This window comes from Leptodactylus fuscus, chromosome 11 (assembly GCF_031893055.1).
Source record: "Leptodactylus fuscus isolate aLepFus1 chromosome 11, aLepFus1.hap2, whole genome shotgun sequence".
Lineage (NCBI taxonomy): Eukaryota > Metazoa > Chordata > Amphibia > Anura > Leptodactylidae > Leptodactylus > Leptodactylus fuscus.
In genome coordinates this window covers 2,071,400-2,089,396 of record NC_134275.1, presented here as the reverse complement: position 1 = coordinate 2,089,396, position 17,997 = coordinate 2,071,400, and the positions used below count along the sequence as shown (strand labels likewise).

Genomic DNA, 17,997 nt, shown 5'->3' with positions numbered 1-17,997 from the left:
CTATCTCCAGTTCCCCATTCTCCTGCATGCTCATACGACAGGAAGATTGCAGAAGATAAGTTAGCAGCAGCTTGTTGTGTCCACCCATCTTCTGCTTGACCTTTCCTTTAGGCTGAGAGTGCAAGTCATTTGGAGAATACCAGTATGATATGACCAGCTTTGAACAAAGGAAAACCTGATTTAGCATTACTGTAACATTGTATATTCTATATGTCTGTGTAACAATGTATTACATTTGTATCCTGAGAAGCCGGAGTCCTTCAAAAAGTTCACAGAAAAGTAAGGGTGGATCTGTATATAGAGTATTCATATTTTCTTTCCTTTGTTTTTTGCTAGTTCTAGTCTATATTAATCCGATTGTTTTGAACCACCGGTATATGGTTGACTTCTAAGATATGTGAGTTCATACGTCTTCTTTTCATTTATATGTCTCTCCATCTTACAATCAATATGGAATAATGTCTACAGGAGCATGCATGTTTTTTTGCGCTGTTGTTGTTCTTCAGACTTCAGTGCATTTCTCATTACTTTGCCCAGCAGCGATTTTGGTCTTTCCATCTCATTTTAGTATATGTTATATTCAGGTTTGATTAGTTCCTCCCAGTGCTCTGCTCCTGTGGCTTATACTCTCATTCAGATGCTCGGCTGCACAATGTACGTTGCATTGGCTATTTCAATGTTTGCTAGAGTTGAAGATCATGCTAATGTAGTTATTGATTCATAGTTTCCTTTGCACTTTCATCATTTGCTTTCCCTTAAAGGTGTTGTCCAGAATAAATTAAAATCTCCCTGTGGGGCAAGGGTTGTGTAATATAGAATAAGAAATGATACTATCTGACCAGTCCTCGGTTCAGGTGGTGTCGCCCCCATTCCCAGTGGTTCACAGACTGCCAGGGATAGACGTGCAGAGGATCAGGTACCACTGTAGTGAATGACTGGTTTCAGTTATCATATGCTGGGTACTAGTGATGTATTAGCAGTGAGGTCACACATTATGGTGCCAGCAACTTTGGTTACTGGTATAACTACCAATTTCAGTTCAGCAGCCACAATCATGCATCAAATACCCAAGGTAGATCCAAGGATTCTTCATGGGTTCATGCCATGTATAGGATCAACCAAAGCTAAATCCCTTATCTCCAAGAGCTGTTGTGCTATAGACAGAAGACACTTGATGTCTGTTAGTTTTCTGTAACCAATTAAGTACTTTCTTTACTCACATATAAACGTTCACTTTTTTCAGGTTTTTGTTGCTGTTGAGCCTTAAAACAGGTTTGAATCATAAATGGGAGAAAGTATATGGAGATCTAGCAGCAAAACAGACAGCAGCAATCTCCTAATATAGTCAGCAGTGCCTGTCAGTTGAAGTGAATTGCAAGTCAGCAGGACCTGCCTGGTAGTTCATATGAATAGATAAAAGCCTCTGCCCTCTGCCATCCTCTGTTCCCAGCAGATACAGTACATTGGTTTAGCCTGGGGATAATGTCTGTCAATAACCACTAGTAACCCTGATCATACAGCTAGTGCAGGAAACAACAATGTATTTTTAGGTCTCCCAGTGGTAGCTTCATTTTTTGGTGCACAGGATAACTTAGATGCACTACAATTAATAATTTTGGTGCATATCAGGAGGTCCTATGTGTCAGATTAGAAACTAATGATCATTAACCTGTCCTTGCTATTCAGTCACAGAAGAAGAAAGGAGAAAGATGATAGATTAAAGGGGTATTCCCATGTCAAGGATCCTATCTATACTGTTAGCTTATGTGGATTTAAGACTTTTCCTAAATACATTGCTTCAGCAAAACTGCTTTGTTTGGCTACTATCTCAGATTATTCACTTCATTGTTTACACTGCGTTTCCATAACCACAGACCTGGGGGTGGTCTTATCTCTCTGCTTAGGACAAGAGACATAGCTCCCTGCTCTCAGGAGGGAGGGGGGCTGAGTGCTTGGAGCGAGCTTGCATTTCTGAGCTGTTTACCTCCTGCTCTTCCAGTTATCAGGGTAGCTAATTGAACTTTGCTGATAAGGGCTGAGACAGGGAGCCTGTCACCTCTGTATGTGAACACAGACCTAAAACTGAGTTTATTGCAAGCAGACTCTTGGTCCTGTAACATGTAAATTTGGGATCAAATTGTGCATCTTCCAGTGATACTGAGCTAATTTATTTACAACCACCTCTCATTACTGACTGCAAACATGTACTGCTATGAAGAGAGATAGCAGAGCAAGTGAGACCCCGCCCACCAATGTACCGAGAAAACCAGGAAGTGAACAAAGAATAAAGCCTGCAAGTTGGAAAAAGCCTTTAAGGTGAGTATATTTTTAAGCTGATAACCCATGGATTTTTTTGAAATTTTTTTTTTTTGGGGGGGCGGGGGGTTGTAGATTCCGCAGTATCACTTTGACAATGTTAGTTTTTCTTTTTTATAAAATGGTCAAAAAAAGGTTGTGGAGCAAGTTTATATCTAATAAAAGCAAATGCATTAAATACATCTTGATTTTTAGTACTTTATTCTTCCCTTAGAAGCAAACAGGTGTCTGAGTGACAGTAGCCCACTCCTAAACTATGATTTAATGTTAACTTCCATCGGCAAATTTCTGACCACCTTAAGTGATGGTTTGTAATTTCAGCAATCTAAGCCTGGGGAGGGACATCAGGGACAAAAAAAAAAAATTGGGTTTCCCACCCTGGTAATGCTAGTCTACTGCTACTTGTCCTGATTGACAATATCAGCCTGCAGCCTTAACAGCGCCCTCCATATATTCAGAACATCAGATACGTCAGATACTGGCCAGAACCTGGCTCTTCCCGGTATTCCTGCTGCTGGTGGGTATTGGAAATAATGGAGCTTTAGTGTAAGATCTTTGGCTTTAAGATGCAGCTTAGTAATAGACAGCATTCATAAGAACAAAAGCATATATGTGTGTGTGTGTGTGTGTGTGTGTGTGTGTGTGTGTGTGTGTGTGTGTGTGTGTGTGTGTGTATTTTCACTTCCTCAACATTTTCATTTTTCAAAAGTCCAATAAATACTGTGCAACATACATAACAAAAACAAACAAGGTTATCAGCATTAAAAAATAAGCTAACACCATGCTTTGTCTTAGCGTCAGAGTGACAGAGATATGCCATATGAGACCCTTTGCTATGATATTGAAGGCATATACTTTTATCAAAAAAATTCCTAAATAGTTTTGTTTTTATTTATCTTAGTGGGTTCAATCACATAAAATGATGTCACGAGGCCCCTATCTGGGCAGCTAATAGAGCTACAATGTAATGTAGATGGATGCTTCTCTTTTAAATTCTGCCTTGTTTTAGCTCATGAAGGCGACACACACGACAGTGACATATAACGGGCATTAAAAATAAATTAAACTGTCAGTTCTTAACTTCAGTTTTCTATCATTGTGTCAGTTATTCTGCATCAGTTTTCTGTCCGAGTGTACATTTGGACTGTCCATTTTGCATCAGTTTGTCATCTGTTTTAACCCATTCCCACAACAGCTATTTTTTTATTTTCAATTTTCATTTTTTTTAACCTTCCCTTCCAAATTTTTTACCCTGCTCTTTCTTTTTTTTTCTTTTTTTTTTATGCAAATTGTGAGCCCCATATAGGGATATATATATATATATATATATATATATATATATATATATATATATATATATTGGGAGGAAATCCACACAAACATGGGGGGAACATAAAAACTACTTGCAGATGTTGTTCCTGGGGGAATTTGAACCCAGGACTCCAGCATGTTCATGTATATGTCACCATTGAGTTCCAAGTTTATGTACATTGGGCCTAGATGTTGTAGATTTGCTCAAAGGGTTCTTTAAGGGTAGAGGAATATAAATATTACTTGAATCTGATTATTTGATTTTTAAAGTATGAAATACATGAAATTCAGGAGATTACACTCTATTTACTTTCCTGATCATTAATCTCTACTTAGGTCTTGTACTTTTGGTCTTTAGAATATTTTTTGTTATGCAATACTTCCATTGTGTCCTAAAATCACTGGGAAAATTGTCAGATTTTCTAGATGATTGCATCATAAGCAAAAAAAAAAAAAAAAATTGGGAAAAATTAATTATTATCAACTAAAAACCCAAATAGGTAGTGCTACAATGTGTCAGAATTATGAGTAGCTGATGCTGGATGAGAAATATACTGTATCATTAGACTGTCTAGCGTAATGTTACACCAACTATTCGTTGGTGAATTTCCGTGAAAAATTTGCCAAGATGCCATAATGGCACATTTTTGGCACATACTGTTGCATCTTAAACCAGATCCCTTCCTGCTAATCCACAATCACAAAAATTGTCAAATGTAGTGCAAATTATTCACCAGTTCTCCACAGTTCCTATACACTTGTACTAACCCGTGTATCCTATTTTTTTGTATTTACGTAAAAACAAAATGGTTGCTCCTTTGCTTATCCATTAGGTGATGCAGGGACATCTGGACAACATACTGTTCAAAACAAATTTAAAGACATTTCACACATTGGCAAAGTAATTTGTACTTTGGGGTGAACATGATCCACCACATAGGGTCTTGTTTCTTAGCAATGTCTTATTTTATTAAAAGCAGCTGGATTCCATTTTTTATATTCCAGCACCTTGGCTTCCTTTAAATGTCCTGTGAAAACTTAACAGATCACCAACTTACTTTCTATTTTTCCGTAGATTAATCCCATGATGCCCTGCTGACTGAGCTGTTACATCTATCGCGTTTTGTTCAACCGGTACAACTTGTAGGGTGTTTTTCATTATCAAAGGGAAAAAAGAGATCATTGTTCTAATAATATATTTTCGGAATATAGAATAAGTTTTATACCGAATTTTAATTCTATTTCTCTTGGTTCTCAAGCTTGTGACTCCTGCCGTGAATTTGTTCAAAGTGGGCAATTTGACAAAAACAAATGTTCATCAGATTTAGTAGAATAGACTGTTGTCTGGAAGAAGGATGGCCATTTTTATCGTTTTTTAATGGGATTTTCTAGTTTTTGTGAAACCATGTGCACAGAATATGGGGAAGGGGGCATCAATGTAACTCCGTGGTTAGCACTGCAGCCTTGCAGCGTTGGAGTCCTGGGTTCAAATCCTGCCAAGGGCAACATATGCAAGGAGTTTGTATGTTCTCCCTATGTTTGCATGGATTTCCTCCCATAATCCAAAGACATACCGATAGGGGAAAGAAATGTACATTGTGAGGCTTATATGGGTCTCACAATCTACATAAAGAAAATAAAAAGAATGTTATGGGAAAGACTTTCCTTTAACCGGTGTCATGGATCACGTATGACTAGTTTAATGACTTTAGGGGCCAATATTAACTAAATAGTGTAAGACGGAGTCAGCAGAAGGATTGTTCTTTGCATTATCATTTGATTGGTGTTTGTTCAACCATCATCCTACTTTTTTGGGTGTGTTTGGCCAACTTAGTATAGACTGTTTGTCTCTGTTCCCTGATCTTAGGAATCTCTGCTATACTGGTGACAGGTGAGTTTTATGTTAGTGGCTAGTTTGGGGAGTGCTGCATTCCTGAATACTTCTTTTTTATTCTTTTTTAAAGCATACCTACACTTTCAGGTGACTACTCAGGATAAGCTGCATTCCCTAGCAGTGTTTCCCATGTATGCTCTCTTTTCCAGTTATTCTTGAGCCAGTGGGTAGAGATGAACTCTTACGATGTCACCTACAAACAGCACATGGAGAAAATTAAATCCAGTTCCAAAAATCTCTTGCTCATTTTCATATATTTGACAGTACTATAAGTATATGCAAGTTTGTTGAACGTAGTCATTAAAGAGGACGGTTTAATACACCGTTAGAAAGCCTACAGTGCGCTGAATTCAGTAAACTATCAGCTTTCCCTTCCTGAGCCCCCGGTGAAGAGCTATTGTGCCGGTACCGTAGCTCTTCACTGTCAGTCAGTCAGGAACGCCCTTCCTTGCAGTAGCGTCTATTGTGCTCTACTGTGAGAGGGGTGGAAAACGCTCTTCCCGCTCCTCACAGTACTTGTCCATAGATGAGTACTGGGGGGCATTTGTCACCACTCAGCGTCATCGCTGGGCAGTAAGGAAACCCCCGCTCACTGTATAGCGCTATAGACACTACTGTGAGGAAGGACGTTCTTGACTGACTCTCCGAAACTCCCTTCTGACGGTGAAGAGCTACGGTACTGGCTCCGATACCTCTTCACCAGGGGCACAAAACTTGAAAGCTGATAGTGCCCTGAATTCAGCGCACTATCAACTTTCTAGTGGTGTATTAAACCGCATGTGTCCCAGATGGTGAAAGGTCCTCTTTATATATTTGCTAAATTGGTTCTAAGGCCAGCAGAATATAATAATATCTTAAAAGAGGTATGGACTTGTATTACAGGGATATAATACAGGAATTTCCACTTTATAAAGCCTTGGTACGACCCCATCTAAAATACTTAGTCCAATACAAGGTACTCTAGACTAAGAGGAGGAACATCACATAACTCATAAGGGACATGGAGAATCTCAGTTACTAAGAAATAGCTTAATTACATGTAGCTAGCCTTGGTGGACATGGGTGACTTATATAAAGTCATGGTTCCATCTTCAGGAATGAAGAGACATTTCTTTTACTATAAGAAATGTGAATCCGTGGAATAAACGAGTTTAGGAGCTAAAGAATCAACAGCTGGCAGCTCCAAAAAAGGCTTAGATGCCTCTTAAGATTACATTGATGATTTAGCCACTACACAGATTTCTAATGTCTCTCGCACGTTCCCTCCAGACATGATTTGTCCCATAACTTGGGTGAACATTTGTATTTTTAGGATCACATTGTCTACATAGGAGACTTTGATTTTGCATTCTCAATGAACACCATTATGTAAAATGTAACTGTGTTAAATTACTGGTATATCTTTATAACGTGTGTACATACCCAGTAATGTTGGTCGATCTTTGTATATGAATCTATAGAAATATTTAAAGGGATCCTGTTGCCATAAAGAAAAGCAACATCATGTTGTAGAAAAAGAAGAAATAAGTAAGATGATATAAAGCTCTGTATAAATGATACACTATATCTTAAGCAGCATTCACACTACTGCCGCTGTCCGCCCTGGGGTTTCTGTTGTAAACCCTGGGGAAAATGGACAGGGGACGGCTTGCCGGCGGTCAGCTTTAAAACTAATTCATTTGAATGGGGCTTTAAAGGTGACAGCCAGTGTCTGTATGTGGCCTTTCCGCCTGGAAATCATTTTGTTTTGCACTGATACAAAGTCATACATGCAGGACATGTCCATCCAAAAAAAAAAAAAACGGTTTCCAGGCAGAAAGGCCACATATGGACACCAACGGTCCCCTTTAAAAATCCATTCAAAATAATGGGTTTTAAAGATGACTGCCAGCGAGCCGTCCTCCGTCCAGTTTCCCCGGGGTTTAGGACGTAAACCCTGGGGTGGACAGTGGTGGTAGTGCAAACCCAGCCTTATTGACTGGAAACCTTAGGGTCCATTCACACAGATTTTTTTGATGAGGATTTTGGCGAGAAAAAAATCCACTTCAGGAATTAGGAAATTTGGAGCGTTTTTTGAGGCTTTTTTAGTTTTAGTTTTTTTTCCTCCAGCACAGTCTAAGGACCTTGAAAAAACTGCTAGCGTTTTTTGCCAATTCCACGCCAAAATCCGAGACCAAATTGGTGCTTCCCATTGACTGTGTTGGTTTTGTCCGCCTGAAGAAACCTTTTTTTTTTCCCGCTAGTGGAAAAATTCCACAAGTGGAAAGATAAAGCAAGCAGAATCCATAGAACTCTATGGGGAGATGTTTTTTCCATGCAGATTCAGTGTCAAAATCAGCACTCAAAAACTCAGTGTGAATGGACCCTTACTCTTTCTATGTTTAGGAGTCCGGTGAGCAACGTCATTCAATAATTGTCTTTATGGTATCATGATATATTACCTATTTTATAACATGTAAAGCTGTGACCTAAGGAAGCAATTCCTATAATAACACAAATATACATGTATCGCTTGTTATGTAATTCCAAAAGGTAGGATGCATGACATGGTTCAGTGGTTAAGAGTTCCACATTACAATTTTATATGAAAATCAAGGAAACAAGTATGAGAATTATGTCCCTGGTTTGCAAAAAGCTAATGTTTCTAGCCACGTCTGGTGGGCTGAGGCCCCCTGGGGTCGGGAGATTGCCGAGTAGAGTTAACAACATGGAGCTGCATTGTAATACAACATCCGATTAGCATGGCGTCATAGGTCTTTTTGTTTGACACATGTCACTGACTACATACTGCTGTAAATAATATGCATCATATGTGAAATTTCTCAGCAAGGCATGAAATCTACGTCCTTCCCCACCATCTCTTTAGTGCGTATATTTTTAAGGATAATTATGGCCTTCGGAGTCGATATGTATTGTGTACTCATGTTACGAAGACTGTCTGCTATTCTTATGCATGACCCTTATAAGAAATACTAGAGTGACCAGCAAGGCATAACATTGATTGAACGCCCCACTGGATAGCTGATGTGTACCATGTATTTTTTTTTTCCTTCGCCTTCCCCGTCTCTGTGCAGTGAACGGAGAAGTTTAGTGATGATAAACCCATGTCGGTGATGAAAATATGTTCTCAGATCCTTGACCCACAGTAACCATAAGCTTCATATAAATTGTTTCGGTCTTAGAATTGTCTTTCGCATTTGTTCCAGCAAAAGTATTTGGGGATATTTTTGATGGTCTGCCATGAATCTTTAAGCGTCCGTGTTTGACAAGAACAAGTGTGGATTTCTTGCCTGAGATGATGCAGTAGCCATTATTTTTTCCCCTCAAGGTCATAGGATATCACATTTTATTTTATGCATTTTTTAAGGAATGTAATTGCATTTGTTCGGACTGAAATCCTTGGCTTGAAGATGAATGTATGCTTAAGAAATCCAAAGGCCTTTGGACGGATAGGGAAATCTGATCGGCGAAGAAAGGTGCGCTGTCAATCAAAGAGGCGTTGCCAAAGCTTTGAAAAGAAAATGAGTTCAAGATAACTTTAAGAAATCCAGTTCAATAAGATTATTTGATTAATTTTAAATACTTCATAGGAGCAAGGCATGTAGAAGATGATGGGATTTGATAAATCCACATCTTTGAATTCCTGCCTTGACTTTAATCTCAGAGGTTAATTTATGATTTGTCTGTTCATCTGAGGGAACCGGAGGGATTACATAGGGCGGCGGGTCACCTTCACCGATACATCTATATGATTTTCTAGGAAGCTGGAATGAAGTCAATGTAAAACAAAAATAAAATTACTTCCACTACAATTGAGTTATCATTGCACTTGAAAGTTAGGTCTGGAAAAGCAGATGTAGATTAAAACCTTCTTCCAGCCACAATCATTCATTTCTCCTTGGGTTTACTTTACAAAATTAAAATGCCTATTCAGATCTTCCTCGCTTAGGTTCGTGAAGGACAGATGGGATTCCATTTCCGAACAACCCCTTAAAAATGAATTGACGTTCTTCCATATTCATATTTCAGTGTCTATAAAGTGAAGCTTCGGTTTTATTGTTTAAAATGTTATTTTTGCATATATTATAGAGTCCTTGGACCATGTTTTTTGGTGGATGTCTCTTTTTTTAGATGCGACTCTTGATTGGGTTGAACCCATGTTTTAAGGTGTTTTAATGAGTTACACGTTGGCTTACAGAGAAGCTTCCCATAGGTGACATTTGAGTTTTCTTCCTTCTGGAGGAGAGATCATTTGCATATGTTTTCCGAAAGGACTTGTAAGAATCCCTATAGCAGCTAGGAGGAGAAACAATACTACTACATTATATTACAGGCTTCTCTTTAACTTAAAGGGGTTCTCTGGGATAACTATAAATCCCTACACTAATCTAGGTAAAAAAAATATGCAAATCTATTCTCCAGGATGTAATTAGGAGAATCTGTTCCTTTTGGAATAGAAATACTAATTTGGCAATTAAATCCACATCATGATAGTAGGCTTATTAACTGAGTCATGCATGATGTTAAGGAGGCTCCCCTCTAGAGGGCGGCGTACAGAGTGAACTGTTCTCCTAATTACAGCCTGGAGGATAGATTTGCATATTTTTTACCCAGAATCCCTAGCGGAGCAGGAATGACTTGTAAGTCTCCGTACTGCTTATGTAGGCACACACTCTCCCTAATGTGTACGATTGTCCCCTGACCCTACACTAATCTAAACATCCTCCCCCCTTCCTACTTTCTACATAACACTGATTATCAAAAATATATATTTACCCATGTGACCATGTGACCACTCCAGGGACATTTTCTGATCATCCGGTGACAATCCCTTTTCCCTTTTCCGGAAACAGATAATCACTACTACTCTCCCCCATCCACTCCACTCATACTTACCCATCCATGGCTTCTTCCAGCAAAATGGTTCCTCCTACTGCTGTCTGTGCCGTGCATGTTCTTCTTCACTGTGCGCGCCACCACCTGTAATTCGCCTCTACTGTGCTTCCACGCATGCGCATTAGAGGTGTCTTGTCTCATCACCGCTGCTGAGGAGGAGTATGGGAGCAGTACAGGAGGAGGAAGGGTCGTCTCACTGCAAACATGAAGGGGTAAGTATATACTATGGGTCGGTGGTTGGGATGAGTAGGTAGGGAAGGCTGGGACAGTTAGAGAGACAGAGAAGGGAGTGAGGAAGAGGAGGGTAGAGAAAAAGGGGGCAAGTGGGAAGGATAAGGGTAGTAAGGAAGTTAGAGTGAAGGAAACAGAAGCATGTAAAAAAAAAAAAAAAAAAAAAAACAGTTACCAGCAGCTCCCAGAGACACCCAGACATCACCCAAAACACTGATATAGGTATATGGGTGCATTTATTAACCTATTAGTAGCACTAAGAGACATTTTTTAATAAATCCTTTTTTTTTGCCCAGAAAACCTCTTTAAGGGCCAAAACCCATAAAATACCTGTTTACAGATATTGCAGAAAGTGTTGTGTGATTTTAGAGGAAAAGTTTATTTTCCTACCGGAGAGATATTTTGCAGGAACATCTGTAAGGCTTCTATTCTTAGCTTGCATCTCCAGCAGAAAAAGTAATGTCCCCAAGATTGTTTTCATGTTTCATTGGTTACTCAGGACTATACAGAAGAGACCTCCGTGGGCAGAACTACAAAGCCAGCGGATATTACCTTTCACAAAGCTTTTCCTGTAGCTGCTTCCATTTAACCACATCATACTATATACTCTGTTTTTCCCCCCGAGGTGTCAGCTCGTTCTCTCCAACACTTAGGCATTTCTTCATACTCCTTCTCCTTACTATAATCTATAATCTGTCTTCAGTCTTTACTTTTCCCTGTTGTGTGAGGTCTTAGAGAGCAATTACCAGCCCGATAGAAGTGCCCGAATACCTGGTAGCCAGAAGTGAAGTATCTAATGACAGCACCTGACTACAAAAGACCGTGGTCAGAAATTCACCAGCCAAACAAGGAAATCTGTATTGAAGTAGCAAAAACATCCAGAGTGAAACTCAAATAAGAAAAAAATTAAGATTTATTACAAAGTAGTATTGGGTTTAGGTTTTATAGGTATTGGCTCCAACATGAGTAATCGTGAACCATCACTATAAGATGTATATAAGATATCAACGATGGTTGGAAATAAAGATACATTGTTTGCCTTTTCTTTAGAATCAGAATTTATTTCTATGCTGTCTACTGTCAAAAGGCGAGATTTAAAGAATCTTGCGAGGGTAAGGTCTAGTCACAACAGAGCCACAGATGGCTAGTCAGATGGGATATATCAAAAAATACTGACGGGAAATTGCATGGGATACAGTTGTCAAAGTCGGAACATTCAGTGTTTCCAATTCTGCCCCGAAACTAAGGAAGACAATTTATTGACGGAGACAAACATTATGACATGTAGTTTTAACAGAATCCTTTAATAACCTATTGATGGCTACTAATGAAGATCTGTTGTAATGAATCGAACTTGGATTTCTCACCATTGGCTTTTCTGTTATTATGGAAATAATATTCTCAGTATAAGACATTGCACATTGCGTTACATTATACATGGCTCATGAGATGGTAGTAGGAAATCTACCAAATATATCCAAATAATTAGAAAGGCTGGGACCACATCTATGTCATAGGATCAGAACAATGAGAATTACAGCAGTGCGGCAACAGGCACATGGTGGACATCAACAGCACCAAACAGACTCCATTGATTATATTAAGGTCTGCTTCAAGTATACCTATATGGACAATGCGAGCAGCTGTGGGCAGGAGTGGTGATTGGTAGCCAACCTGGCAGGTAGGCCTATTAAATAAACACCAGGTGGTCATGGAATCATGTAAATCATGGAGTGGATGAAGATTCATCTGGAATCAATGGACTGCACTTCCCCAGGATGGTTGAATTAATAGGAAATCTTTATTGAAGTCGCAATACACAACGTATGTTTCAGGTATGAACCCCTTTCTCAAGTGTCAATGGACTTAGCACTAATTCCATTGACATTTGAGAAAGGGGTTCATACCCCCAAACGTACATTGTGTATTGCGACTTCAATAAATATTTCCTATTAATTCAACCATCCTGGGGAAGCGCGGTCCATTGATTCCAGATGAATCTTCATTCTGTCCATGAGCTACTTCTTCAACACCTTTGGGTGTCCAGACCCTGCCGCTTCCTAAACATCAGAGAGGAACCCTTGGCCTAAATCGGTTCTGCCACCATCAAAGTAGTTGTGAATTTTTCACAACCACAAAAGGTGAGAGTTCATTTATCTTTGATACCACCTACCTTACTGTGAAGTACTTCACCATATGCAGCTCGCTGCTGGTTTTTCTGTGTTTTTTTGATGTAGTCATGTAAGGTTGAGGGCCCTGTAGCAGTCATTATGGCTGTTTGGGCAGTAGTTCTGCCACTGCCTCCATTTATGTTGAATGACTGGCGTACCAGTGGTCTACCCCCCTCCCATTGGTAAGACACGTCTCTCCTCTTCTGTCGGTAGAGAATAAGGGCTATTTGTGGAGAAAATCACTTTAATGGGGGATATGGACATAGTGTTATGGCTCTGGACATCAGATATTTGGTTGGTGGCTGGGGCAGCTTTAACTAATATCGGTATACTTCTCACAGCATGGCCATAACCAGTTTTGCGCCATGACCTCAATAGGACCATAGCGTAGAATACTCTTTCATAAAAAAAATATTGCTACTTTTATGTTGTCCAATTTAAAGTCAAATATTGTGACGGCTTTTCGAAGTGTTTTAAACAACAACAAAAGAAAGGACTGTCGATTTGCATGAATGTATTTTTTTCATGATAATTATCCTGTGCCAACCGATAATGAAGTATGTCATTGTTATTATAGTTTATAATGTCACTGTGATTGGTATTTGGCTTTCCAAACAATACAAATTTCAGATTTATTAGTATTTCTTGGACAAAACTTCCAAAGGAAATTCTTAGGTTCTCACGTCTCTGGACTTGTCCATTCTCTTCGTGACACTAATCACTTTGGATGACCACTGTTTCTCCGCGTGATTGATCTTTGGTATTTTTCAGGCTCACATGGGGTGATGCAATCAGCTTGTCATTGTTGAAGCTTAACCTGAATGCTCGGCTTGGGGAGAGTCTGACCTTTTACTGTCAGTTCCAAGGAAGAGCTGAATAATTACTGCAATGTTTCTAAGCTGGAAATGCTTACTCCAAAAGCTACTGTAGCCCCTATTTAACATGCAAAATATGGCACCCAACCGTCCATGTAAATATAGTATAATAGAACTTTGATTTTTTTTTTCTTTACTTTCTGTCTTATATACTGTATAGACATAAAAAAACAGCAGTTATACAAAGTTATATAGTATTATAACTCAAAAAATGGGGAAGATAGGTAAAAGGGAAATCACAGCCCACTTACGTGACCTTCTGAATGTAAAGTCCATGAAAGGTGTATGCTTGTTTCATTGGGAAAGAGGATGCTTGGATATTATACCCAAAGTATTATAGGTTAGGCTGTGTTAATATCTGCATTGGAGTCTCCATTAGGAGCATCCTGGGCAAGGAATGTCTAAAATTGTAGATGGAAAAGGCCTACTAGCCTTTGGGGGACCCATGGGATCTGTTGGTGTTCATCATTAGTTGGATCAGTATTTTCAGCTCAGTCTACTCTTTGGATAACAGAACAGAAGAATGGATTGTACTCCGCAGATTAGAATTTTCTCTAACATGTCATCAAAAGATAAAAGGAATTAAATAATGATATTAATATTTATACAAATTGCTCTTTTTGCTTTTCTTAGTTTGATGAATTTGCTGTGGATTTGGGGGTGGATTTCGGCTCCGAATCAAGAACAGATTCCTTCCAGAATTCATCGTATTGTTTTCAATGGGAAACAGAGATCGCAGCAGGATGCAGAAAAAAGAAGTGTCCTGCTCGATCTTTCTGTGGATTCCGTGGCTGATTCAGTCATGGAGTCCACAGTTTGAGACTCTCTCCTGATTGGGCCCATTCGTCCAGGCCTAATTAGGATCAGGATTCTGCAACAGAATGCTGATGCCGGTGGCGGAAACTGAAGAGGAATTCCTCCTCATTTTCTGCCATGTAACCTTACTCCTACAATGGTGAGGTTTAGTAAACTGAAGTTTTCATGCAGTTGCCACACTCTCGTTTACATATCAGGTCTTAAAAATGATGGACATATAAGGCACATATGGCAATGACTCAATTGGCCAGAGAACTTTTAACCTTATGATATTAACTATCGATATCACCATAATGATACTGACCCATAGATCCAATTAAAAACAAAACCCACTAAAGAAATTATAATTTCATACAATAATAATTTTCTCCCATTTTCCCATTCATGGAATATTAAATATTCTCAGTAAACAAAAATTGCATATGTTAATGTAAATTGAAGAGTAAAGAAGTCATGGGTTTGGAAAAGTGGGGAGTAAGAAACGATAACAGAAAATTAGAAGATGGAAGAGCAAGGAAGGGGCTTATTTATATTGGAGCAGATACAATAAAACTGTTCTCTGCGTAGTCTTGGCCATCTTGGACAAGTTATTCCCATCTTTGCTTACTGAATCTTTACAAATTTGTACTATTAATTTTCTTATTCTGTTATTTGTTGCCTTTTCTGTGAGACTGAGGTCTGAACTTTGGGCTATTATAAGTCTTTTCATTGTGTTGGATGCTTTGGGTCACTGAAGGTGAATTTCTCTACATTCTTATCTTTTTACTTATCTTGTTATTGGAAGCTATTGCTACTAATTATCCATTCTACCTAGATGCTCAGCTGAAAGGAGGCAACCACTCTGCAGGTATGGGATTGCTTGGGCAATGAGCTGTGTTGTCCTTTTCAAAATTAAGACCATGAAGTTCTAGATCTGCCCTTACTGTTCCGTATTTTTTAACACAATTACTTATTTTTTTTTGCAAATTTTTCTAATTTTGACAAAATATCCTCGGCTATAAAAGGAGAACAACGTAATGTTAGTGATGATATTTTGATAACATTTATATGACTATATCCATGTTGTCTTGTTTTTTTTGTTTTTGTTGTTACTCTTGTTTTTGTTCTATGTTCTAATATTTCAACATCTGGAAAGTTGAACGTGTTCATGTACAGATTCAGACTTTTGCTATTTTGCTTACTTTTACCCAAGTGCGACAGCAAAGGAATGAATGACATCTATTGATTGTCTTACAGACTGGACTAGACTATTAGACTGTGGGACCTGTTCACCAAAAAGTAAGCTCTGCTTTCCACTTAAATCTCCCCCCCCCCCCCTTGTATATAACATTCCTTAAAAGTCTAACACATGTGTAAATCCCTCATTACTAAATTACGTATTGTATGTCTTATCATATCATTGTAACCCATCATTTCATTGCTTGACTTTGTGTTGACAATAGAAATTAGTTTGTGTTCCAAGGACAATGATTGTGAATAATATGCACTTTGTATGGAAGCATGCACATTTTGTTCTGGTGTGTTCTTGATCATATTTTTACAGTTACACTTTTACACTAAATGTATAAACACATGAATTGTTGCGGACCTTTTAGTTACAAGTCATTTTATGGATGGTATTACAGAATTGTTCCATTTAAAGACTTTTTTTCGTGGTATCCATTTTTAGTATGCAAAGTTTATCTATCCAGTTCCCCATAACCTGTGCTTGAGCATCTCTGGCCGCACCTTGTGTCTCTCCGTAATTGTTGACTTGTTATCCATTGTGGCAACATATCACCTGGCTACAGTAAACACCACAGGGATGAAGTGCATTATCACTTGGACATATGGTAAATCCAAAATAGTGTTTGGCTTCTCACCTAGTTTGGTTGTGCTTCTTAACACAGCCAAATATATAGTGAAGACAAACTGAAGAACTGGATTGCTGCTGTAAGCAGTAAAGAGGCCACAGCACTAATCCATATACTGTAGCCCCTTCAATGAGCTAATCACTGGGGATTCTGGGTGTTGGACCCATACCGGTCAGATATTGATGATCTATCCTAAGAACAGGTGATCAATATCATAATTCCAGAAAAATCCAGATCATGCAGCTGAAGGAGCGATGGCCAAAAATCCCAAAGAGAAGACAGAGACATTGTATTACCGTCCCTGCCTTTCCGATAAAATTTTGTCCACAGTGCTCAATGTGCTATAGAAGAAACCATGAAGCGGATTCCTCTCAGATCTACAGTCCTGTGATCCGCCAGTGGTTCAAGAACTGCAGAAGCGGTTTGGTCTTAGAGGACCGCACCAGCTACACATCATATTTTAGGAGATTTTAGAAAACTGCAAACCTCTTGTAAATGAGGCTAAAGTATGAGTCTAAGTTACAGGGAAGATAAGCAAAAAATGTAATACCCCTTAAAGGTTAAATATGACCTTATGGAGGGGGTAAAATCAAGATAAAAAAAGACAAAAACAATGAAAATCAAACTAAAAACCACTACCACTCCCCCATCAGGGACTCTAGACCTATTCCGGAGGCACACAATTATGTACATATATTATGTGTGTGACACACTGCAGAAAAGATGTGATTTTTTGCAGATATGACTGCACATTTTTTTAGCAAAAGGGGAGAAGTATAAGAGCTTTCTTATCTATTTCACATTCCTTTTGAAGTCACCCGTTGGCTTTAGTTAAAAAACACAGCAAATTCTCAACAAATTCTATAACAATAGAGCTTCAAGTTTGAACCAAAATGAACCGGAATGGAGATGGTAATGTTGCCTATGAGCATCGGGATTATTATCCTTTTTCTTAAGCTTTGCCAACCTGTTATCTGATTATGTCATGTGATTTACAATGTTGCTAATCACAGGGAATTAGCAACGGATATATAAAGTAATGTATAAATAATAAAGGGTTTTTCTTTCATCTATCATTGCTTGAAACGCATTCATGTTTTCTTTTTCACCACATTTGTGCATTGCTTGGTGCGTTGTGTTGATGCCTTTTCATTCCTCTTGTGCATTTTTATTCAAACATTCAATGCTGAAAATATTGTTCTGTGGATTCCGTCCAAGTCGTCTATTTAACAAGTCATTGCTGTCATAGTCAGACACTTTTGTTCTTGGCCATACACAGTAGGCTGGTAAAGCTCTGCAGTATCTAACAGAACCTCCATAATAGTCTATACAGCGTGAGTCTTGGATCCCCAGGTGAATTAACCGGCCTATTAGAGTTCCTTGCACAATCCATTCTCTGGCTTTCTTGGACGCCTTTTCATAATTCTGCCGTCAACTCTATAATTAGATATAAAAAAACCTGGGGTGATCAACCATAAATCATCAAAAATACACTTAATTATATTTACCCTTACCAGTGGCGTAACTAGGAATGGCGGGGCCCCGTGGCGAACTTTTGACATGGGGCCCCCCCGACACCAAAGATCTCGACTGAGTCCCTCCTACGCATTCCTGCACACAGTATTATGTCCCAT

The 17,997-nt window shown here is 38.8% G+C and overlaps 1 protein-coding gene across 1 annotated transcript in view; it reads left to right on the top strand.

The window, feature by feature from the left end:
• TENM1 (teneurin transmembrane protein 1) overlaps positions 1-17,997 on the top strand; it is a 441,834-nt gene that overhangs the window by 126,361 nt on the left and 297,476 nt on the right. Inside the window, exon 5 of the mRNA XM_075259290.1 lies at positions 15,747-15,788. Coding sequence (XP_075115391.1) covers positions 15,747-15,788 — 42 coding nt within the window. The remainder of the gene's footprint in view (positions 1-15,746; positions 15,789-17,997) is intronic.